The following is a 25,319-nucleotide window of genomic DNA, read 5'->3' as shown; positions in this document are numbered from 1 at the left end:
CACTGTGTGCTAGGATTACGAGCATGCACTACCATGCTTGGCTTATGAAGTTAAAAGCCCTCAGCTTGTCTGACCACTTGTGTACCTAGGAATTTATCGTCTTTCTCTTTGCACCCACGTATCTTTAACACAAAGTCATGTCTTAGGATTGGGTTGCATAACATGTTTTCAAACAACAGTGTACCAAATGTCTCTGTGTCACGTGCTTGTCACACAGCACAAGAACAAAGGCTGGAGAATAGACACACTGATTGGGCGTTGTAAATTATTTTATTGTTCCATTCCAAAGAGGATGTATGAAGAAAAAAGCCAGTTATCCAGTAACTGTTAGACTTCTCAGGGAGAGCAGATCTGAACTCTAGTCCCAGTTCCAAGAGCTGCCTCTCAGCAGGTCAGAACAGGCTGGCCAGCATGTGTATGTCAATCATCGGAAGACTTGGGCTTAAGAGAAAATGTCTTTATTCTAAATGTTCAAGTCCTTAGAGCTACTAGAAGATGAGGAAGACCACACACACGGAGACTGTGTTTAGTTATTAGTGTAAACTAGCGAAAGGCCAGTTTGTTCTAGGACATGTTGCGTCAGACATAACAGTGCACGAAACAAGTCTTCATTTTGTGAGGAGCCACCAGGCAGTTCAGATCCAACTTGTCATAAAATGCAGCCACAGGCCAACCAGGATCTAGGTGATGTAGTCAGTGCAAACGTCCAGTGGGGAGGCCAGCACGCTGACGAGCCAGCCACACTGGGGCTTAGCGAGTGTGAAGTAGAGGGTCTGCTGTGTTCACAGGTCTGCTGGGGAAAGGCACCCGAGAGAAGGTACTCGAGCACTCCCGAGGCACCGCCCCCACCACCACCACAAGAAAGAGAAGCAAAGACACACCTGGAAATGATCTTGAACACCAAGTTACAACCGTGTGGCAAGAAAGAGAGCTGTTCCTGGCACAGGACTTCAAGATAACTCACAGGCAGCTTAATTTTATTAGTAAAAGTCACAAGTAGGAAAAGATTTACTGGTTGACTTGGAACTGTGTGCTTTAAAAATGTCTCTATTAATACATTAACAAGAAAAATACCAAGCCTGGGGGTTGCTTCCAGTTTTGAGTCTTCCTCCATCCAACAAGTATTTGTAAAAACAAACGGCATTAAAATGCACGGACCCCCAGTCCATTCTTCCCAGTTGTCTGCCGTGTTCTTTCTAGTCACCTTGATTCAAGTTCCCAGTTAGCTGAGGACAACATGTCGGTCGAAGACAGACTTTCGCTGCTCCTGGACCTGAAGCTTCCAGCGCTGCTGTGCATACTCCACCTTGTTCAGAACGTTGGCGCGGCTGCGCGAGCGGGCCAGCACATCATGGGCATTTGCAAACGGCTGGTGATCCTGAAAGTCAAAGCAGAAGGTGTTAGAGGTGGCAGGGCCAGCCCGCAGAACAGCCTGGGAGCCGGGCAGGGTGGGTGGTCTAGGCCTTCAACAATCGGAAGCAGGACAAACTCCGCTATCGGAGCGGAGGATTCCAGAGGCAGGAGGAATAAGGGGCACATGAGACACGGGGTCACCATTCCCAATAGCGGTTTCCTTAAGGAGCAGAAACCAAGACAAGGACAGTGGTCATTTACCTTAAAAAGAAGTCTTTCATAGTTAGTGGGAGAATATCTTCTTGGGACAGTGAGATGGCACAGCAGGTAAAGACATCTACACGAAGCCTGCCCTGAGTTTGATCCCTGGACCCACACAGTGGAAAGAGAGCTGACTCCTGCAAGTTTTCCTGTGACTTTCACACACCCTGAGGTATGCATGTGCCCACACAAATTAATTAATTAATGCAATTAAACTTTTTTTAAAAAGGGGCTAGAGAAATGGTTTGACAGTTAAGACTGCCTGCTGTTCTTCTGGAAGACCTGAATACATTTTCTAGCACCTTCGAAGGCAGCTCACGGTTGCCTACACTCTAGCCCCAAGGGATCTATCACCCTTTCTTGGCCACCCAAGGCATCTGCAAAAATGTACACATGTCACACAAAACTTTTAAAATCTTTTTTAAAATTTCAGTCATTTTTTGTGCCTTTCTTTCCCTTGAGATATGGTCTTTCCACATCGCCCAGGCTAGCCTGGACCACTATGCTGTCCAGGATGACCACAAACTAGTGGTCCTCCAACATCCTGCTCCCAAGAGCTAGAAGGCACACACCACCCACCACTGACTTAAGAAGCCTGTTTTCACATTACTATCTCTATGACAGGTATTAATGTAGAACTTTCCTCTGTATTGATCAATATTTCAGCACTCATCTATGACAAAGGAGAACTCCTCTGTCTTTCCATTTCTCAACTCCCGTTTATATCAGAACGGTCTACATGTCAGCCTTGGCCATAGAACAAGCAGGAGCTCTCAAGGTTATTCCTTGCCTGGTCTCAGTGCCTCTCTGGCCCTTGGCATGCACTGATGGGCTGCTTTCTAACATCTCCTTGATTTTCCTCTTCCCCACTCTAGTGAGGACAGCTCACATGCTTTAGTACCTTCTGGTACGGAGGAGGATGAGGACTGGCTGGCTTCAGCATATCTAATCAACAACACCATCTTTCATTGCAGTATTCCAGGGCTTCCGTGCTAATTGCTATCTTAGGAAAGAGGCTAAAGAAGGTTACCCTGCTTTGTGTACAAAGCCAGATTCTCCTGTCAAAATAAACTAGTCCAACTGGATGTTTGCAGTCATTACAGAGGAAACCACCCCACTAATCCACCTATGGATGAAATGTCAACACAGCTGCCCACATGACAAATAGGCTCAATTGTAATTTACTGTTTTTGTTTTGCCTTTCCTTTAAGTTTTCCTCTACCCCATGTCAGCAAAGTTTCTAAACGTTCCAACACAGGCCAGGCCTCTTAAACTGGGTTTGCCTACGTGAGAGAAGCAACACTACTCTGCTGCATGCAGGCAGCCGGGCTGGGCAGGAGAGGGCGTGGCTGGAAAGCTGTCCACACACGCTGACTGCATTACAGCCGTTACTCGGGGCTTTACTTGGCCATGTTTCTACAGCAAGACATTTCTACTACGTTTACTACCCCAAAATTTTCTTTCTTTTTACTTAAGGATCAATTTATGTGTCATATGTAGGTTTTTCCTGCATGCATGTCTGTGCACCACGTTCATTCCTGGTGCCCATTTAGGGCAGAAGAGTGTGAGAACCTCTGCGTCTAGAGTTGAAGATGGTTGAGAGGTATCATGTGGGCACTCGGACACAACCTGTGTTCTCTGCAAAAGTAATTTATTACTTTCTCTGTGTGCATGAGAGAGAGAGATTGTGTGTGTGTGTGTGTGTGTGTGTGTGTGTGTGTGTGTGTGTGTGTGTGTGCAGGACAACTCTGCAGAGTCCTTTTCTCTTCGCACCCACGTCTGTGTGCCGGGAGCTGTGGCAGGGAGCTGGGCTTGCTCCTGTACTAAGCGCCTTTACCCACTCAGCCAGCTTTCTGGAACTCAACAAAGCTTTTTGTCTGTTCTACTTTTAGAGATTTACTCTGTTTCTATTATGTCTATGTGGGTAGCTGTGTGCACACGAGTGCATGTGTCCTCGGAAGCCAGAAGAGGATGTCATATGCCCTAGTGTTGGAGTCTCGGTCATGGGTTCTGACAACTGAACTCTTAAGTTGTCAGCCAGAACCCACTCCAAAGACTTTTCTATATGGAGTCTTTATCAGAATGTCCTCTAACTTAGACATTGTCTTCTGCTAATCTCATTATTTGTTTTTAACTCTACAAAAGAAAATCATAAAGACAATGTGTGAAGTCTAGGATGTTCCACAGATTCGAAGGAACAATGAGGAAGGGAGAAGGCTAGCCCAGTGGTGCTCACTCAGAACCCGAGCTCTTGGAAGGACTGCTGCAGGCCTGGGGCTAGCCTGGTGTATACAGCAAGTTCTAGGTCAGTCAGGGCTATAAGCAAGACCCTGTTGACAGGCAGAGATTGAGGTATGTCACAGGGAGAGGGAGGGATGAAAAAAAAAGAAAAAAGAAAGACAGAAGGCTAAATTAGCATTACTTGATTTGCAACAAAGAAACAAAGTGGCCCAAGGTCATTTAACAAATTACTAACACTTAGTCAGTCTAACCCTAAGTTGGTGTCAACACACCAGATTGTTTCGGATAGATTAGTATGGGAAAATGGTGCATCAGTGATGTTGTGTATAAAATATTACCCCTATTGGTTTATTTGGACAGAAACAATGCTGGCAAGGAGGAAGTACTTTATCAGAGAGGCGGTCAGTTACACAGGCCTGTCAACTACTCCCAAGGAACAAACTCATATGACTAAACAAACCAGTTAATCCTTTGGTCTGCTATCCAACTACAGAACAAGATCAGACTAGGAGACACCAGGACCAGGAGAGTGTAAATAGAAGATTTTCACTTACGCGTGTTTGTTCTCTTTACACCTGATTAAAATTACAATGAACACAAAGCACATTTTACCAGAATGTTTAGATAACAGAGACTATGTGTCCCGGATATATGATACGACAAATACTACCATTGTCTAAAGTGAACCTCTTGGCTAACTGTACTCTTTTATCTGCCCTAAAATGTAATAAAAATGAGAGAGAACTTAAATGCCTTAAAAATGAACCTCTAAAAAGTATGTGCTGAAGAACTCCCATGTTAGCTAAGCACTTCATAGGAACTGAGATCTGACTTCTGTTTGTATAGTTAAACTCATAGCTTTGGTAGGAAAACCTTTCTCTGCCTAGAATCGGTCTGACAAATATCAGAGTTAGCTGGGGCTCTTAGTGACAGTGCTTCCAAAGGTCAATGTGTAGGCAGAATTAATCACCGATGGGCGAAGCAGTTACTAAGCATAAGAGCCAGTCAATCAATGCTGACCTCCATGGTAACACCTACATATTTTTGCACCAGCTTACATTTTGTGTGTATTGCATTTACATTGTGTCTGAGTGAGCAGCAGGTAACTAATGCTGCAAGGATGTATTAAAGGAAGCGTAGACTTTTATACTAGGAATAGAACTCTGTGAGGCCTTTGATGCCAATAGTTCTCAGCTGGTGGTGGTTTTGTTCTCCTGCCGTGTTTCTTTTGTTTGTTTGTTTGTTTGTTTGTTTGTTTGTTTGTTGAGGCAGGGTTTCTCTGTGTAGCCCTGGCTGTCCTGGAACTCACTCTGTAGACCAGGCTGGCCTCGAACTCCGAAATCCGCCTGCCTCTGTCTCCCAAGTACTGGGATTAAAGGTGTGCACCACCACTGCCCAGCTCCTGCCATGTTTCTTAAAGGCAAGGTTTCTCCACACCAAAGGATAATTTAACCCTAGTATCTATACAATCAGGGTTGAGAATACATAAATGGAAATTACTGTGAAAACAGTATTTTAGACTCTACTGCTTTGCTATACAAGTTAGACAGTAATTCTACTATCTGATTTATGTGTGTATTGCGTTTCAGACTTATTATTGTTAATTTTGTTGTATGTGTGTGCATGTGCCTGCTGAGACCGGAGCTACAGGCATCAGAGCCCCAGGAGCTGGAGTGACAGGCAGTTGTGAGCCACTGATGCCGGTGCTGGGAATGAAACTGGTGCAAGAACAATGTGCGTTCTGTTTCGGTTTTTTTTAAAGGCTTTATTTATTTATATGGATGCACTGTAGCTGTCTTGACACACCAGAAGAAGGCACCGGATCCCATTACAGATGGTTGTGAGCTACCATGTGGTTGCTGAGAACTGAACTCAGGACCTCTGGAAGAGCAGTCAGTACTCTAACCTCTGAGCCATCTCTCCAGCCCAGACAAAGTGCATTCTTAAGCATTAAGCTATCTTTTAAGCCCTTTGGGGTTTTTTGTTTGTTTGTATGTTTGTGTGTTTCAATTTATTTTGTACTGAGACAGCTTCTCAAGTTGCCTAGGCTGTCACTGAACTCCATGTGACCAAGAATGATCTTTAACTTTTAGTCATCCTGCTTCTACCTCCTAGATTTGGGGTTACACATACGTACACGAAGTCCTGCCTGTCTGTGCTTAGCTCCATTTTTACACTTTGTTTGTTTTATTACATCAGATCTCCAGACTTACCTTTCTCTCAGCCTACCAATCTACTTCTGGAATTATTTGTTCTTAGTTAAAATGTTTGGTTTGTGTGTGTGAGTAGAGGCATATGGGAGTGCCCAGGCACGTGTATGGAGGGCAGAGAACAGCCTCAGGTGTCCACCATGTCTGAGACAGGGCCTCTCCTCTGTTGCTCACTACTCTGTAGCCTCACACACGAGGCTAGTGGCCCATAAGTTTCTGAGAATTCTCCTGTCTCCATCTTCCATCTTGTAGGAGCGCAGGGGTTACAGACAGGTGCTCCTTACCCAGTTTTACATGAGTTTTGAGATTCAAACTCTGGTCTTTATGCTTGCACACCAAGGACTGTAGCTACTAAGCCATCCCCCCACACCTCCTCCTGCACCTTTAATCCCAAGCTGGGCAGGAGATGTTTATGTGCTGCCCTTTGTGGGTTACACTATAAGACACTGCTTCAAAACAAAGAATTAAGTGAATTAACTAACAAGAAACAAGTGAATTCATTAAAATGTTTCTCTTCCTTTCTATTTTAGGGTGACTGTTCTTGTTGTTGAGTCTCTTCATGTAGGTGAGGCAACCCTCAAACTTGTGAACCTCCTGTCTTAGCCTCTCGAGTACTAAGGTTACAAGCTCCTATTCCCAGCCCTAGTGTTTTTATTGAAGCAAGGTCTTGCTAAACTTCTCCTGCTGCCCCTGGCCTGTGATCCTCCTGCCTTTGCCTCCTGAGCACCCAGGATTCCCTGCACTAAAAAGTCCTTTTGAGGTGGTTAGCAGGCCTGCTCCAGGCTTGGCTTTTACAGTTGACTCTTGAGATTACACTGAGCTTTATCCACTTTTAGGAATATAGTAAATAAAAGGTAAAGAAAAAAATCATTCTAAATAGTAATTATATATGATAATGGAATATTCAGAACTAATCTACACAAGACATTGATAGATTTAATAATCAATTCTCTAAACTAAACAACAAGCTTATGGATTATGTCAATTCCTAGACGTTTTTACATGTGTCTCTGTGTGTAGCATGTATGCATGCATGCATGCATGTCTGTTTGCATGTGAGCACGTGTGTCTGAAGGCCTGAAGTTGTCTTCTTCTCCTGCTCTCTGCCTTACCCAGTGAGGCAGGTCCATCAGTTGACTGAGCTCCCTGTGTGGTCAGTAGAGCCAGGCAGCTGGCTCTTGGATACTGTCTCTACCCTCTGCACACGGAGTCACATGCAGGTCGCTCACCCATCCAGTGTTCATGTGAGCCCCAAGGGTTGAAACTCTGGTCCTCGCACGCGCACAGGAAGTGCTTTATCCACGAAGCTGTCTACCTAGCTCTCCACAGACACTTTCAATGAAGTAATGTCAAAGCCAAAGGGAGACCGTCACACAGTTTACACACTGGCAATAACCATCTATGGGCAAACGTGTTTTAATGATAGGAGAATCTCTATTAGCCAGAGTGCTGGCTAGATTTTTTTTTCTAAAGTTAAAGAAAAGTACCATTGTTTTTGTCTTTAAGCAAAAAGATGAAAAAGATGTGTAGAACAGTAAGCTACCGATACAGGAGCAAGGCAAGAATGTTACGGCATCATATTTCCCTTTCAAAGGGCATGCTTGCCTTTTTTCTTTTATGCTTTTGGAGACAGATCTTATTGTTTAGCACTGGTTTTCCTGGAACTCACTATATAGACCAAGCTGGCGCCCAATTTACAGAGATCCACCAGCCACGGCATCCCAAGTGTTGGAACCAAAGGCATGAGCCACTACACCTGGCCACCTGCTTGCCTTCAAAAGTATCAGGTGGTGGAGGCAAAATGTTTTGCAGAGGCCTGAGTTAAAAAGCTACCCCAGTGAGTTCAAGGCCAGCCTGGTCTACAGAGTGAGCTCCAGGACGGCCAGGACTATAAAGAGAAACCCTGTCTTGGGGGAAAAAAAGAGAAAAAAAAAAGAAAGAAAAGAAAAGAAAAGAAAAGAAAAGAAAAGAAAAGAAAAGAAAAAGCTACCCCAGATGTTTCCTGAGCATGAGCAGTGCAGGCTCCTGTATAAACCCTCGCCAAGGACCATCAGTTGAAACAACTACATCTACAGCTTGCTAGAACAATTTCTTCAGAGCGAGGTACACACTAGTTAGATCATGTATCAGTGCTTCAGCAAGGACCTGCAGCAGCATGAAAACATCTGCCTACACCATTTCCTCCACACCACCTTTGGACAGAGACTGGCAAGGAGCAGCTCCTGAAGGCCAGAACTTACCCCAACATCGTCATCGCTCTGCAACAGCTGGGAGTGTCCAAAGAGGCGCCTCTTCAGTATGGGCTCAACTAAGGTAAGATAGACCATGTACAGAAGCAGAAGGCCCAAAATAGACAGATAAATTATAATGGTAACCTAAAGGAAAAATAAAAGAAGTCACACCTCAGTTCAAACAAAGATAGCAAAGTTTGTTTAGTAACAGTGACATCTTGGGAAGACTGGCACATCTACTTGGAGCACAGGGTTGGTACAGCCAGAGCCCAGCAGAAGAGGAAGCCTGAATCTACCAAGGCAGGAAGGAGGGGACAAAGCGCTGCCTCTGGATCTTTTGTGGCCCCTCACCAACCCCATCATTCGCCACTGTGGCCTGCACAGTTGTTTTCTTTCTTCAGCTGAACACAGAATCCTATGGTCACATCACTGCCATAACAACCTACAGGAATCCTAGCCAAACTGTGATTCAGGTGGGTTTCAACAGAATATTCCTTCAGATTGATGTAGGTCAGCAAAAACAGTTGTCAGGACACTGATTTTGGGGGGATATTAAGTTATGTGCCTGGGCTAGAGAGATGGCTCAGCAGTTAAGAGACTGCTCTTCTGAAGGTCCCGAGTTCAAATCCCAACAATCATATGGTGGCTCACAACCATCTGTAAAGAGATCTGACACCCTCTTTTGGTGTGTCTGAAGACAGCTACAGTGTACTTAGATATAACAATAAATAAATCTTTAGGCCGAAGAGAGCGGGGCCAACCAGAGCGAGCAGAGCTCCTGAATTCAAAGTCCCAGCAAACACACGATGGCTCACAAGCATCAGAACAGCTACAGCGTACTCATACACATAAAATAAATAAATCAATCTTTTTTAAAAAGTCATGTGCTGCCACATGACAGCCCTCAGTTGGCTGTAATAACACAGAACATATGTTGGCAAAGGCATGGAAAGGTGGAGCCCTCACACACTGCCACCACTTGGAAAAAGTGTCTGTCCATCTCTTCAACGAGCACATTTACCACTCTGAGGAATTTTCCCAAGAGAAAAACAAATACATCCATACAAAAACACTCAAGCCAGTATTATGGAAATGATCCAAATATCCATGAGCTGAGAAGCAGTCGTACAGAGGAATACTATTTAGCAATAACATGACGAAGTTCTAGTGCATACTACAGTCCAAAGTAAAAAGTCATGGCGGGCCACATATGACTTTACTTACATAAAATATTTAAATGAGCATAGGCAGAAAGTTAAAAATAGTGACTATTAGGGGCCACAGACAGAAGTGTTTAAAAACTGAAATTTAAGAAATTGTTCTAATTTACTAAATTAGATACTTACAAGCAAGATAATTTTAAAGTATATAAATTATATATTTAAGGTTTTTTTTTTTTTTTTTAAAAAGCATAAAAGTTGAGGCTGTACTTCAGTGGTCAAACATTGTCCTGTTGGATGTAAGGCCCTGGGCTCCACAAAAAAATGAATGATTGGGGCTGGGGAGATGGCACAGCACTTAGGAACACTGACTGCTTCTAGAGGACCCAGGTTCGGTTCCTAGCACCCACTGGAGACTTCTGTCTACAACTCCGATTCCTGAGGTCTGATGCCCCCTTCTGACCTCCATGAGCATCAGGTATGTAACTGGTACATAGACATACATACAGGCAAAACATTCATACACATAAAATAATAATTTAGGGAACTTGAAAGATGGGAGTTTAGAGCAGTTGTTGCTCTTTTATAGAGGATCCAGGTTCAATTTGCAGCATCCACATGCTGCCTGAAAACCATCCATAACCCCAGCTCCAGAGGATTCAGTGCCCTCTTCTGACCTCTGCAGGAACAGGCATGTACCTGATATACAGACACACATGCACACTTGCATAAAATAAAACCAACACATCTTTAAAACCTTTATCTTTTATCTTTTTTTTTAGTTTTTTGTTTTGTTTTGTTTTGTTTTGTTTTGTTTGAGATAGGGTCTCTCAACATATCATTGTCTCTGTCCTAAAATTTACTATGTAGACCTGGCTGGCCTCAAACTCAGAGGTCTGCCTGCCTCTGTCTCCTGAGTTATGAGGCCTGCTTTTGAGGAACAGAATGCAAAGCAAGATCTTAAACAAACAAAACCCTAGAATCACTTGCCATTATAATTAAGTAATTGAGCTCATTAGAGATCTAATGGTGATAAGTTGTCCATACCCCATTTCCTTTGGGACTGAAGACCTGGAGTTACACTCTACAATAGTGGCTAAATGCATCATTCAGTCCAGGGGTTGGGGGTGGGGGTAGGAGCAAGAGGGTCTGATAATGTGTCTCACTGAATGATAAACTACGATATATTTCAGAATGTGCTCACTAAACATAGCATGTAGTTTCAGAGCCATTTCATTTGTCTGTTTAATATGTCCTAACAAATCCAGAAAGTAGGAGCACGGCCATTATAACTTTCAGGGAAGTTCAAGGGCTTCTGTCTTTCTGGAGAGCACGTGTGAATGCGTGCATGTGTGTGTGTGTGTGTGTGTGTGTGCATGTGCACGTGCTCTTGTTTCACCTTGATTGTGACAGAGCTTCTCTCTTCGTATTTGCATTCACAGCGTAGACAGTATGCTTCTACGTCGGGTCCCCGCACAGGCATGGGCTCCACAACATGAAGGCAATCACTGAAAAAAAGAGTAAATACTGAGGAAACCTGGCTTGATATTCTCCTGTCTCTGATCAAAACTGGTCCTGAAACCCAGAACAGTTATTGAGCTTACCCAAAGAAAAAGGACTAAATGATCAATAAATGAAAGTGAAATAATTTCCTTAGTGTTGGCATTTTGGTAAGGTAACAGTGTAAAAAACTAGACTGGAGAGACGGCTTAGCAGTAAAGAGCACTGACTGTTCTTCCAGAGGTCTTGAGTTCACTTCCCAGCAACCACATGGTGGCTCACAACCATCTGTAATGAGATCCAATGCCCTCTCTGGTGTGTCTGAAGACAGCAACAGTGTACTCACATATATAAAATAAATAAATCTTTTTTTTTTAAAGTGAAAAAAGCCAAAGACATTGTAAGAAGCCAAAAGTCAATGGCTATCTGTGTCCAAGTTGCTACTACTAACAGTTTTAAAGGGCCCAGAAAATCCCAAACTGTATTAAAAAAAAACCCACAAAATTATTTGCCAAAACAAGTCATATTTAGACTTGCCCAGTTACCAAGCAAAACTCCTTTAAATGCTTTAAAGTAACACAAGGCATTATGTAAATGTTATCCTTTATGAACTAACCACACCTTAGTTTCCATTTGTGTGTGAGAAAGAGTGGCGCACATGCACACGTGTACCTGCACACACATGCAGAGACCCGAGCAAAACAACAAATATCCTACTCTACCACTCCTTCCCTTGTTTCCTGAGACAAGATCTCTGCCTGAAACTGGGCTAGCCTAGCAGCCAGCAAGCCCCAGTGGTCCTCCTGCCTCTGCTCCCTGCACCTCTGGGGACAGACATGCATGGCCGTAGCTGGCTTTTTACGTGGGTGGTAGAGAGTCCACCTCGGGACTCATATACAGCAGCATTCTTAGCCACTAAGCCATCTCCCTGTCCCCATAAACTATTATTATCATTATCCTTTATTATTGTGTGTTTTTGTGACAGTATTTCTCTGTGTACCCCTGGCTGTCTTGGAACTCAAGACCAGGCTGGCCTTGAACTCAGAGATCTCCCTGCCTCTGCTCCTGAGTGCTGAGATTGAAGGTGTGTGCCACCACTGCCTGTCCAGCTTTTGTTCAAATTAAATTACTTGTTATAGATAACTGAACTTTTTATCACTCTCACCATTTTGAGTTTTATTTGTTTCTAATGCTATAGTTCAGAGGCAGCAGAATGTGCAAAGGTGGATTTTGATGGGTCAAAGAAGGAATCATCTCAGCACACTGAGCACCCGAGAAGACTGGCTGGGATAAGAGGATTCTGTCAAAGCATTCTTGAGGCAGCCAGAGAGGACTAGTGAAGACATACCAAACTGGAAGCCAGGGCTGGGAAACTGCTCAGAGGGTTGAGTATTTGAGAAGTATGAGGCATGAGCACACACATCACACACACAATTGCAAAATGAAAGTAATCACTCATTTTTCAGAAATGACAGATTTGAGAAAAGATATTTTTGGTAGCATTGCTTTTGAAAAAAATAAATGCCCCCACCCCCCCATTTTTTGAGATAGGGCTTCTCTGTGTAACATCCCTGGTGGTCATGGACCTTGCTTTATAGACCAGGCTGGCCTCAAAGTCACAGAGATTCACTTGCCTCTACTTCCCAAGTGCTGGGATTAAAGGTGCACCACAACATCTGGCCGTCTCTTTTATTTTTGTAGATTTCATTTTTTATTTAAAAATACATTCAGGCTGGAGAGATGGCTCAGCTGTTAAAGGCTAGGCTCACAACTGGAAAAATGCATTAAATTTTAATTTTCAATTTATATGTATATATGTGTACCTACACATGTTTATGTGTACCATATGCATGCAAGTGTCCTTGGAGGTCAAAGGGCCATCATATTTACTGAAACTGGAGTTACAGGTGGTTGTGAGCTGCCTGACAGCAAAGCTGGGAACCAAAGCCAGATCCTTTGCAAGATTGTTAATCGCTCTCAGCTGCTGGCCGTCTCTCCAGCTCCTGCCTGCTCTGTAGACCAGGCTGTCCTGGAACTCACAGAGATCAACCTGTTTGTGCCTCCCAAGTGCTGAGATTGAAATCATGGGCCAGCATAACTGGCCCAAGGATGTAATTATTTCTCACCGTGGCTTTAGGGATCCACTTTTCAGCATTTCATAATCTACTCTTTGTTAAATGTGATACATCATTCATATGCTACACTGGAGCAATTAAAAATAGTGTGAATTGGAAACCAGGGGTGGTGGCAAACACCAAAACAGCCAGGGCAGCCAGGGCTGCACAGAGAAACCCTGTCTCAGAAAAAAAAGAAGCTGGACACAGCAGCATTGACCTGTAATCACAGCACTTGGAAGGCTGAGGCAGGATAATCCAGAATTCCAGGCAGGCTGAGACTACACAGAGAGACAGAGACCCTGTTTCTAAACAGAAGGGGAGGGAGGGAAGGAAAGAAGGAGGAAGGGAGGGAGGGAGAGAGGGAGGGAGGGAGAAGTAAAGGGCTGACAGGCAGGAAGGGTTCTGACTAACCCATAACAAACAGAGCTAGTCAAGACGTGGCTCAGCAGGCTTTTTTTTTTTTTAATTTTTTTATTGGATATTTTATTTATTTACATTTCAGATGTTATTCCCTTTCCTGATTTCCCAGAAACCTCTTATCCCATTCCCCCTTCTCCTGCTTCTATGAGGGTGTCCTCCCACCCACCCACTCCTGCCTCCCTGCCCTCACATTCCCCTACACTGGGGCATCAATCCTTCACAAGACCAAGGGCCTCTTCTCCCATTGATACCCGACAAGGCCATCCTCTGCTACACATGCTGCTAGAGTCATGGGTCCTCCTTGGTTGGTGGTTTAGACCCTGAGAGCTCTGGTTGATTGATATTATTATTCTACCTATGAGGGTTGCAAACCCCTTCAGCTCCTTCAGTCCTTTCTCTAACTCCTCCATTGGGGAGAAAACACCTCCATCTAGTGCTCAAAGGAAGAACCAGCTTTGCCCCAAATCCCAAAGACAAACCAGAGGACTGCTCTAACTTTCCTTGTTTTTAATCAGCTATTTCAAGTCAATAAAGAACTAAAGCTAACAACTGGACAAAACAAGAGGTCCAGAGACTAGAAGGTGAAAGTGTATTTTGGGACTTGCAATACCCAGGTCTTCAGGGAGTCATAGCATCCTGGTCTACCACAATCTGCCTATCTGTCCAAACAGGTTAAAAATTCTGTCAACTGGGAACATATATCAGCAAAAGACTTACAAGCAAGGGAACGTAGGAAAGATGGAAGAAAATTTCCAATAAGTCTTGTTTTCAGCTGTTTATTTTCAAAGCTGCTAGTTTTAATTTATAACCAAAGATGAAGACATGGCCCTATCTCAGCCCTGAATAACAAACAAACAAAATCAGTGTTACACACTTTAAAAGTGAGTTTGGCTGCTACTCCACTAATACACATCACAGTCTGTCACCAATAAGAAAACAAACTGATTATACATGTTCAATGTAGCTGTGGGAAGCCATAGAAATAACGTAAAGATGGATTTAAAGGCTGGGGATACTGCCCAGCGGGAGAATGTTTATCTAGCATTTACAAGACCCTGGATCTGATCTCCAGCATTTAAAAAAAAATGAGCTTGCATGTATTATGTAAAGTAACTTGTGGTACATAACCTTAAATACCATTTAAAATACCTTAAAATGATACACAGATGTTCACCAGACCAGAAGAAGACACCAAAAAGACTGAATCTAAATGCATATTGTAGGAAGAGTAAACAACGGCACCAGAGAAAGTTAAGCTCAAAAGTCAATTTGGAAACTTGTGATGGAACAAATTTAATCTTGCTTTCCAATCACTGCTGACTACAGAGCTGTGAAATCAAGCACACACAAAAGTACTCATCATTTGGGGCTGTTCCCGTCAACCTTCCACTGTGGCCATGACATCACAGGCCCACAGGGAGAAAGACATCCTTCCTGCTGTACAACCTGCTGCTTCCTGTTTCAAGGCGCGCGCGCGCACACACAGGGAAAATTACATTCCTAGTCCACTGGGATAAACTGAGACGGCTTCTCCTGGTCAACTAGTCAATCAGGATCCCGGCCATCTCAGGCCTGCCTCATTGCCTAAGGGCCTGAAAGATCACAGTCTCAGCCTAATCTGAACTACCTGACACACCCCAAAACAGGAACTCAGACACACAAACTTTATTCTCCTTCATTCCCGAGTCTCTGAAACTTAAATATAGCCTCCAATATTTGGCACTCTGTCGTCGAAACTTACAAACTGTGGCCTGGGGAGTAGAGGCGAGAAGAGCAGGAGCCTGAACTAGCCTGGTGTACAAAACATGTGCCAGGCTGATCTGGACTCCAGAGTAAGATCTTGTCTCAAAACAAAACACAAATCCCAAACCAAACAACGCCCTACTCCCATACACTGTATAAGCTGTAAAAATTATAGACCAGGTGCCATGGTATACCATAGGATCTATACCAGATGGCTCGCTAGTTGAGTGTGCCTGCTACCATTGTAGAGGCTAGGAGGTCAATTCCCAGCACCGGAGTTGGTCATCTTACAAACCTGTAACACCGGTTTCAGAAAATTCAATTTCCTCTCCTGGCCTCCACAGATACCCATTGTATAAGTGACAACACACACACATTTTTAAGTGCTTAAAAAAATTATACATCAGATAAAGAAGGCTCAACTTGCCTTTCACTGAAAGGCAGGAGAAAGATCCCTGACCAATGTTTTGAGAGGGCACAAAAGAATAGCTATTGGTGGTTTAGGTACAATAAACTCAGTCCCATCTGATAAGAAACCTCCCCAGCCTAGAGCTTTCTGTTTAGGCTACAGTATTCCTTTAGACATGTATCATACAATCAGGACCCCAGTCTAAAATATGCCACTTTTGCTTAAGAGAGCAATGAGACATCATCTGAACAGTCTGAATTAACAGCAAGAACCACAGAATATGTGACAGATGATTTCTTCACCCAAGATACTTACCAATCTTTCTGAGATATATTCTTATTATAAATATGCCCAGGATTCTCTTTATAGGGAGGGCAGATACATTTACATCTCACATCTTCAAAGTTCTATAATAAAAGTGAAAATAGTATAACTTGTTTATACTTTATCAACAATATATTTTTTAAAAAAATAGGCTCACATACTTTTTGCTAAGAACCCCTGTCAAATATTCTAACACCATTATAAAGATTTAGGTTTGAGAGATACAAGTTCCTAAAATCCACAAGACCCTATCTATGCCTTATTAAACTCATTTATCAATCAACCGCATGACAATCGCATGACTAGAAAAACATACCATGACAGACACTAGGGCCTACAAGAGATATGCTGATACAAAAGGATTGGGGAGAATGGAATTAAAGATTATCTATAAGCAAGTCACAGGCCTAGGCTGGGGGTGGGGGTGGCTCAGTGCTATAGCGTATGCTTCGATGCATAAGGTCAACTCAGTCTGCAACCCAACAGTGGGCTGAGGAGAGTTGGAGTTCTTCTAGCTTCTTCTTTCCTGACTTTTTCCCTTTGGAGAAAGGCACTGGGCATGGATAAAGAGGCTGAGTCAGCTATAAACAGGATGAAGAGGGGCACTCAGCCCGTGCTAGGGACGCCAAAAGGGAAAGCAGTTGGAATCTTCCCAGTGTCCCCCAGGAACTTGGCTTCTAATCCATGGTTGACAAAGAAGACAACTTCTAGCAATACAAGTCTCTCGAGGCAGAGCAAGCATTAAATTCTGCACACATCCAAGAGATGCTTTCTCAGCCAAGGGGTGTTTATGCGGGAAGGCAGTGGCTCATTAGTCCCCGCTGAGACATAGCCACTACTCCTAGGTACAATGAAATATCTGGCAGAGCTGTTAACAGCTCCTAAATGTATCAGTAACCACTGTGCCAGAGCCTCTGTTCAATGAGGAGGACTCAGATAAGCAAGAGACGCGGTTCCTGTTTACTGGGACAAATCCTATCAAGGGGAGAGGGACAAACATACACTACAGAAAATGGTAATGTTTGACTTCCATGCAGAGGATACCAACAATATTTCAAAAGTTGGGAAACTTTTTGCTGTCCCTATTTCTGATGACATCAGAAAGATTGAAAAAAAAAAACTGATAAAAACACCTGCCTACTTGTGACCTATTTTTTCCAGCCCTTTATAACATTTAAAAATATCACAAAACTCTTCTTTTAAAAATGCAGTGTCACTGTTTCCCACTACACCGTGGAATCTTTCTATTTTGCCCCCCCAAAAAATGAGTTAGAGCACTGGGAAGAAAGCACATGTTTTCTTGGGCCAGGGCAGCTCTGGGGCACCAGATAACATGAGGGGACCGGAACAGTTAAGAAACACAATGTGGGAAAGAACACAACTTTCCCTCCCCTCTCTCCTAGGCTAATACATTATCAGAAGAGGTAGGTAGGGTGTGTGTGTGTGTGTGTGTGTGTGTGTGTATCGATAGTTGCCACTAGAGAGTCGAGCCCCCACCATGGCAAGGGAATGTGCTCATCAATGAGTTGAGGGGAGCTAGTCCCTAGTAGGGAAGACTTCGGGGAGTTGAGGGTGAAGGGAGCTAGTCTTTAGTAGGGAAGACTTCGGGGAGATGAGGGTATTCCATCGTTTGGATTGGGGGCTGAGAGCTGGTGAAGTGCAGGGGTGGGCTGCCAGAGTTTATGGGTGGAAAGTTCAAAGCTCCCAGGGCTGTAAAGTTCCGGGTGTGCTCTGTCGGGCCGGGAAGAGAAATGTCAAGAGACAGAGGGTTGCAGACCCGGCTCTGGCACTGTCAGGGGCTGAGGGTTAGGGTGCTCTAGGAAGGGCCAGCCCGGGCTGTGAAGCGGGGGGGATCTGGCTGTGGGACTGGGAGACACGAGAGTGGGGAGCAAGTGGTCAGCCCCAGTTTCAGCCAGGCCAGAGGCAGGGGCGGAGCTCCTGTCAGGAGCCGGGCGGGGCCGGACTCACCTTGGCGGCGCCTGTCAGCTGCGCGAGCAGCAGCACCGACAGCGCCAGGCAGGACATGCTGAGCCCAGAGCCCAGCCGCAGCAGGCTTCCGCACGACAGGCTCGCCATCGCGGGAGCCAGCCGCCCCAGCGAGCCCCGAGCCCCGCGCCCGGCTCGGGATCCGGCTCGGGATCCTCCGCCCGCACTTCCGCCTGGGTCTGCGCGTCACCGTCCGCGCCGGGTCAGCTGCGAGAAAGCCTCCGCCCCGGAAACGGTTCCGGGTGCACAAGGCCCGTCACAGCCGCGGCCCTGGGGCTGCACTGAAGTCTGGGGGGGGGGGGCGGGGGGGGTCTTCCGCAGCGAGAGCTGGCGAATCCTGCACCCCTAGGGAGCAGACCGTGCGGACCCAGTCCGGCAGGCCGGGTGAGCCCCATCCCGGGAACTGCGGAGGCCGAGAGGGTGCTGTGCGTGGAGACCTGGCCTAGAGAGACCGAGCGTCCGGAAATCGGAAGCCCACCCGCTGGTGGAGGCTCCAGGCTCGGCATCTATGCTTCGATACAAACCTTAGGTCCGTGCGCCTCCAGGACTCAGCCCCCTGCCCGGCTTCCATCGGTAGCTGTGAGCTGTGCACGAGGGTGTGTCTTCCACTAGGGGCTGACAGCCTTGGTACAGTCTAGGGCTGGGAAATGAGCCATGGCGGCGGATCGGGGCAGGCTCAAGTCAGGCTTTGCAAGACGTGGACCGCCCCTGGAGCATCCCCCGCCCAGGACTCCTGGAGGTGGAGAATCCAGGCGCCAAGCTCCTGTGAAGCAGTGCCTATTTTAAACAGTTGACCTCTCAGTCAGTTCAGGGCGCGCAGATGCTACTCCATGGGGTGTCTTTTTCTGTAGATGCTTTAGGAGCACCCTGGAGAGAACATAGTACTTCTCATTAAAATGTATTTTTTCACTTAGTAAAGACTCTGGGGTAGAGAAATGGATGCAGCTTGCTCATCGCAACCCTTAGGGATTTGCTGAATGTCATTAGGGAAAATCACTTCCTTCCAATAAGAGGGGGTTACATTTTATGATTTTCGAAATCTACTTATAAGATTCCCACCGCCCCTTTAAGTGGCCCTTTCCTGGTTGGTGGAAATGTCTTAATTTACAGGTAGAAATTTCGCAGCGTTTTTGTGCTATGTGATTCTTGTTGATGCTAGACTAGAACCTAACACAAGGTGCTATTGCATTAAATTTATTTCGCCCTTTTTAGTCCTAAATAACAACTAGCCCAGAGGTCTAGATGCTTTCACACCAGTTCTTGTGACGGTGCTGACACACTGGGGATAATTCAAATCCTTCTAAAGGATGTCCTACTAATTGCAGGACTGCCAAAACAAAATTTGTTGGTGAGGCATTGCAGATCTGATTGCTAAAAGCTGACCTAGTAGTCAGTTTGGATCAGTTTAGCTGTATGTCTGACATCTAAAAGGAATGTGTGTTCTTCAGATAAAGCATAGGGCCCTCCTTCAAAATCTTCTCAGAGCCAGTGCTATTGTTGGATACTTTTGATTCAGCATGCCTTTGATCCCAGAGGCAGGCAGATCTCTGAGACCAGGACAGCCTGGTCTACAAAGTGAGTTCCAAAGGCAACACAGAGAAACCCTGTCTCACAAAAAGAAGGAGGAGGAAGAGGAAGGAGAAAAAAAACAAATAAAAAATAATTCTTTCCAGAGGTTTGATGGGATACGGAGACAGGACTGCAGCAGTGCCTAGGCCGGTGGTTTATTTTCTTCTCTTTGTCCACTCTGTCTCAAACTACGGGCTCAAGAGATCCACCCTCTCCCTCAGGTTCCCTAGTAACTGACTACAGGCATGGGCCACTAAATCAGGACCACCTCATCTGTTTAATGAAGACCACGTAACACTCACTATGGGCAGAACTTTAGAGCTACATGTGGCGATTGAACATTTGACTGTGAGTAATCTAAATTGAGCACTGTATACTGTATTTCGAAGTCAACACGAGGAAATCAAAATCTTTTTATTTTAAAATACTGATTAAAGATGGGGCTGAAGAGATGACTCAGCGGCTGTGAGCACTTGCTGCTCCTGCAGAAGATTGAGGTTTGCTAGGCCCCGCCTACTCGGCAGCATGCAGCCATCTGGGACTCCCTACCCAGGGGAGTGGCTCCACTCTTCTGTTTCCCAGTGGCACTGACACAAATGGTACACATGTGTATATTTTGGCGAAACACTCATACACATAAAATTAAAATTTGAAATAGTAGTTAAAATGTAAATATTTTGAATACATCGGATTGTGTCCCCACGTGTGTCCCTTATCTCAGCTTGTCTGCTTGAGACCCCTAGTCCTCCCACATAGCCCCATTTCTACTACCAAGATGAAATAATCATGAACCAGGAAAAACCTGCCAAGCTGCAGGCACATGTTTGCATTGTTGGGAAAGGCACCTCCCACAGAAAGAAGGTGGTTCATAGAACAGCCACAGCAGATGATAAAAATGCAGTTCTCCATAAAGAAGTTAGTAAACGATTACTGATATTGAAGAGGTGAACAGGTTTAAAAACCAAGAAACTGATCCATTTTAGCAACTCTAAAGTTCAGGCGTCTCTGGCAGCAAACACTTTCACCGTTGCAGGCCACACTGAGATGAGTAAAGCAGCTAACAGAAGTGTTCCCCAGCATCCTAAACCAGTTCGGTGCAGACAGTGACTAGTTTAAAGAGAATAGCTGAAGCTACCCAAACAATCTGGGTGGAAAAGCACCACTTGCTACTCAGTAAAGAGGTGATGGTAGTTCCAGATCCGGTGGGGAATTTTGATGATGCTTCTAAGAGCAAGGCAAACAGAATTGAGGTGACTTCTGAAGAAGTTGGCACAAGTTATAGGAGCTGCTATTTTATACATGGCTGCTTTTAAAATTTCTTTCTTTTGTGGATCTGATAAAAATCTAGATCTCTAGCCAGGGGTGGTAACTCACGGTTTTAATCCTTGCAATTGGGAGTGAGAGGCAGGTAGATCTCTTGAGAATTTGGCCCAGCCTAGTCTACGAAGCGAGTTCCAGGATAGCTAGGGCTGTTACACAGGGAAACCCTGTCACAAAACAAAAAAATCTAGAAGTCTACTATTTCTAAGACCAAGCTCCTACACACTGCAGCTCTTTTCAGGTTTTTTGCTTATACACATTTCATTCATGTGGGAAAATAAGCTGGGGAAACCTGGGAATAAAGTTAGAAATGTGCTGATAAAATTCTTTGCAGCCAGCGTGGTGGCGCACGCCTGTAATCCCAGCACTTGGGAGACAGAGGCAGGTGGCTTTCTGAGTTCAAGGCCAGCCTGGTCTACAGAGTGAGTTCTAGGACAGCCAGGGCTACACAGAGAAACCCTGTCTCAAAAAACAAAACAACAACAAAATCTTTACAAAGTAATAAAACAAAACAAAACCTTAATGTGGCTATTAGAAATTTTTGTTCTGTAATGCACAGTGAGGCAGCCATTAGTGACATGTAACTGACCATAGACTGGAGATTCAGGTTAAGATACAAGAGTAGTGATGGGGAGAAACTGGCTGTGGTGGTTTGAGTAGGAATGGCCTTCCATAGACTGAATGTTTGGCCCGCAGGGAGTGGCACTGTTAGGAGGTGTGGCCTTGGAGGAAGTGTGTCACTGGGAGAGGGCTTTGAGATCTCACATGCTCAACCCACGCACAGTGTGGCTTATAGTCTCCTGCTGCCTTTTGGCTCAGCTCCTCCAGCACCACGGCTGCCCGTGCACTGCCATGCTTCCTGCCACAATGGTAATGAACTGAACTTCCGAAACTGTAAGGCAGCTCCAATTAAATGTTGTACACTATAAGAGTTACTGTGGTCCTATGTTCATAGCAGCCCTATTTATAATAGCCAGAAGCTGGAAAGAACCCAGGTGTCCCTCAAAGGAGGAACGGATACAAAAAATGTGGTATATATATACAATGGAGTACTATTCAGCCTTTAGAAACAATGAATTCATGAAATTCTTAGACAAATGGATAGAACTAGAGAACATCATACTAAGTGAGGTAACCCAGTCTCAAAAGATCAATCATGGTATGCACTCACTGATAATGGATATTAGCCTAGAAACTTGGAATACCCAAGACATAATCCACATATCAAATGATGTACAAGAAGAACGGAGGAGTAGCCCCTGGTTCTGGAAAGGCTCAGTCAGTGCAGCAGTATAGGGAAATACTAGAACAGGGAAGTGGGAAGGGGTGGATGGAGGAACAGGAGGAGGGAAGAGAGCTTATGGGACTTGTGGGAGTGGGGAGCCAGAAAAGGGGAAATCATTTGAAATGTAAATAAATATATTGAATTAAAAAAAAAAAGAATGCAGGCTGATCAAATCACAAAGAGCAAGACAGTAAGCAGCACCCCTGCATGGCTTCTGTGTCAGCTCCTGCCTCCAGGTTCCTGCCCTGTGTGAGTGACTGTTCTCACTGCTTTTAATGATGAGCTGTTACATGGAACTATGAGTGAAATAAAAGTTTTCTCCCCCCGCCCAACAAAAAAAAAAAAAGAGTTGCTGTGGTCATGGTGTCTCTTTACAGCAATGGAAACCCAAACTAAGAGGCTGGGACAGGTAGAACTAAGGGCTTGGGAGAAGTGTATCTGCCAAAAAATGAATATGAAATGAATTTCAGCCGACTTTAATAGAAGGCTTTACTTCTCTTGCTCTGCCCAGTGTACACATGTATGACTCTTTCCTGTAGATCAGGGATCTTTAATGCTGAAAAGCCTTCCTTTACAAGTGGACATGCCTGTGGCTTTGCAGATCTCTTTTCTAACTTACTTTATTATGGTGAAATTGGGATGTCATATATACCTTTATGCTCCCACCCTCTTCCAAAATCTTGTGGTCCCTTTGAGCAGAGGAACCTTTGTTTTAATAACTTTGGACCTGGAGAGTGAGATCCAGGGAAATGGACCAGGGAAAAAGAAAAGGAGAGGGAAAGAAATGTATTTAGTTGTCACAGGAATAACAGGTATTTACTTTAGTCTTGGCTTGATTTCTTTCTAACCTGGAGATGAGGCTGAGAGGCCCAAAGTGCGAAGGGCAGACTTGGGGAACTTTAGAGCTCTCTCATTTCTACTCCGGCACTCACCTGAGCATCCGCTTCCTGTCTGCCCTTCTCCTGGCTTCCCTAGGGGCAGGCTTTCCTTTTTTTGTATTTCTCTGCCATGTTAGAAATTGAGCCCAGAGCTCGCAAGCTTTTCCCCTCTAAGTTACATCCTCAGCCCCTACTGCATTCCTCTTGATTAACAGGGCAAGGGCACTTTACCACCAGATCTGAGTTCTCACCTCTTGGTAAAGCCTGAAAAATTCTCTCTGGGCAACAGTTAGGAAGGCAAGAGGAGCCATCTCCAAATGTAAAGAAGGCAGAATATGAACTTTATCATGTGCGCCTATCAGTCATCAGTCTTAGGAACTCAAGACTTTAGCTCTTTTTTTTTTTTTTTTTTTTTTTGGTTTTTCAAGACAGGGTTTCTCTGCGTAGCCTTGGCTGTCCTGGAACTCACTCTGTAGACCAGGCTGGCCTGGAACTCAGAAATCCACCTGCCTCTGCCTCCCAAGTGCTGGGATTACAGGCGTGCACTACCACTGCCCGGCCAGTCTGCTCTTCTTATTTAGTCTCCTTTAATACGAGGTTGTCTGTACTCTGTGGAACCACATAAGTGTGCCTTACCATACACACTCTTGCTGGCTAGTGCCCATCATGGTACCCAGGAGTCATGGTGCTAGAGTATCATTTCTGTTCTCAGAGCTGTTAGTGCCACTACTGCTGCTAAAGTCTTGAGTTCCTAAAATAACAAAACAGTTGCAACTGTTTGGTGCAAGGACAGCCAATGCTCCTCTGCCCCTCCCCAGCCACTGTCATCTTGAAATCAGCAGCTGTGACCACCTGCTCCAGACCTTCCCAAGAGGCCCTCACCTTAGAGTCTACTGAGACCCCTGTCCCCTCCTGCTGCCAGTGGCACAAACCGTCTCCCAGATGATGTGGTTTGGGGGGCAGAGTGCTAGTAAATAGGTGTTTCTGAGAGTTTTCTAGGAAAAGTGTCACAACATTAATCTTTAATCATGTAGTATGAGATTTATAATAAAAAGTACTCTTTAAAAAAAGCCCACTCTGGCCTGCTACATCAATTTCTAATCTCCAAATCTTTATATTTTTGCCATCTTTGAGATTTAAATCCACATTTCTAAACAGCATGTTTTGGTGGTTGTTTGGTGTGCTGGGGGTTACATGGAACCTAAAGTTTTGCTCATATTAGCGCAGGACTCTACCAACCCTCTTTTAGTGAAGCTTCTCTAAATTGTCTGGGTTGGCTTTAACTCACTCTGTAGCCCAGGCATGCCTTGAATTTGGTGTACTCCTGCCTCAGCCTCTACTGAGTAGCTGGGATTACAGGCCTAGTATTAGTATTTCTTAATTTTTTTTTTAATTTTTGAGCATTGTTTTAATTTTTAGAATAAGAAATGAGACACATAGTCTAAGTCTAAAACTTTTTTGAAAACATTTCTACATCCTCTATCCTAATATACATATTTTATACTATTAAGATTAAATATTTTATTATAAAGGTATATACAGTATTCATAGTTGATCTAAATAGCACATGATTACATTCTCTTGGGAATAAAGTTAGTCATTGCCTCTTTTTTTGTTTTTTTTGTTTTTGTTTTTGTTTTTTGAGACAGGGTTTCTCTGTGTAGCCCCGGCTGTCCTAGAACTCACTCTGTAGACCAGGCTGGCCTTGAACTCAGAAATCCGCCTGCCTCTTCTTCCCAAGTGCTGGGATTACAGACGTGTACCACCACCGCCCGGCTTACTGTATCTTCCTTATTTCTCCTCTTTTTGTTTCTTTGTAGTGCTGGTGATCATGCAGTGTTTTACCCATGCTGGTCACTCCACCGCTGAGTTATACCCCCCAGCATTGGTCTTCCTCCCTTAGAAAAATACCCCCCCATTCTGTCTGTGTGTGTGTGTGTGTGTGTGTGTGTGTGTGTGTGTATGTACAGGTGCATACATATGTGCAGGTTTCCATTAAAAAAAAAAAAACAGAAGAGAGCATCTGATCTGGAGCTACAATTACAGATGATAGTAAGATGACTGATGTGGGTGTTGGGAACCAAATTAAGGTTCTCTGCAAGAGCTCTTAACTGCTGACCCATCTCTCCAGTCTTCCTCCAGCCCCTTTTTGAGACAGTCTTCCCATGTTGCACAGGCTGGCTTTGCATTCACAGTCCTCCAGACTCAGCCTCCTAAATCCTGGAATTTGCACCACCACATCTGGTTTTCTAGTCCTAGTGTTCTAGTCTTTCATAACATTAAAAAGTCTCTGAGAAAACAGGTAATCTTAT

General features: G+C 44.6%; 1 protein-coding gene and 1 long non-coding RNA gene across 3 annotated transcripts in view; one reads left to right on the top strand and one right to left on the bottom strand.

The window, feature by feature from the left end:
* Nucleotides 1-949: 949 nt before the first annotated feature.
* Nucleotides 950-18,621, bottom strand: Tmem9b (TMEM9 domain family member B). 2 transcript variants are annotated; one of them, XM_052201415.1, is made up of 5 exons: nt 18,480-18,621; nt 15,961-16,052; nt 10,856-10,964; nt 8,306-8,440; nt 950-1,378 (listed from the first exon to the last, which is right to left on the bottom strand). In XM_052201415.1, exons 3-5 carry the CDS (start codon nt 10,937-10,939, stop codon nt 1,223-1,225), a joined length of 375 nt encoding a protein of 124 aa, XP_052057375.1. In that variant the 5' UTR covers nt 10,940-10,964; nt 15,961-16,052; nt 18,480-18,621; the 3' UTR covers nt 950-1,222. The 2 variants fall into 2 exon arrangements, with proteins under 2 accessions (XP_052057375.1, XP_052057366.1); XM_052201406.1 differs by lacking the exon at nt 18,480-18,621 and adding an exon at nt 17,938-18,149.
* The window catches only part of LOC127698139 (uncharacterized), a 21,296-nt gene continuing 14,239 nt past the window's right edge, over nt 18,263-25,319 (top strand). The window contains exons 1-2 of the long non-coding RNA XR_007980685.1: nt 18,263-18,484; nt 19,746-19,872. This is a non-coding gene — a long non-coding RNA (uncharacterized LOC127698139). The remainder of the gene's footprint in view (nt 18,485-19,745; nt 19,873-25,319) is intronic.

This window comes from Apodemus sylvaticus, chromosome 1 (assembly GCF_947179515.1).
Source record: "Apodemus sylvaticus chromosome 1, mApoSyl1.1, whole genome shotgun sequence".
In the NCBI taxonomy this organism is placed as follows: Eukaryota; Metazoa; Chordata; class Mammalia; order Rodentia; family Muridae; genus Apodemus; species Apodemus sylvaticus.
The sequence above is the reverse complement of the archived record's forward strand: the minus strand, read 5'-3'. Positions and strand labels throughout refer to the sequence as shown.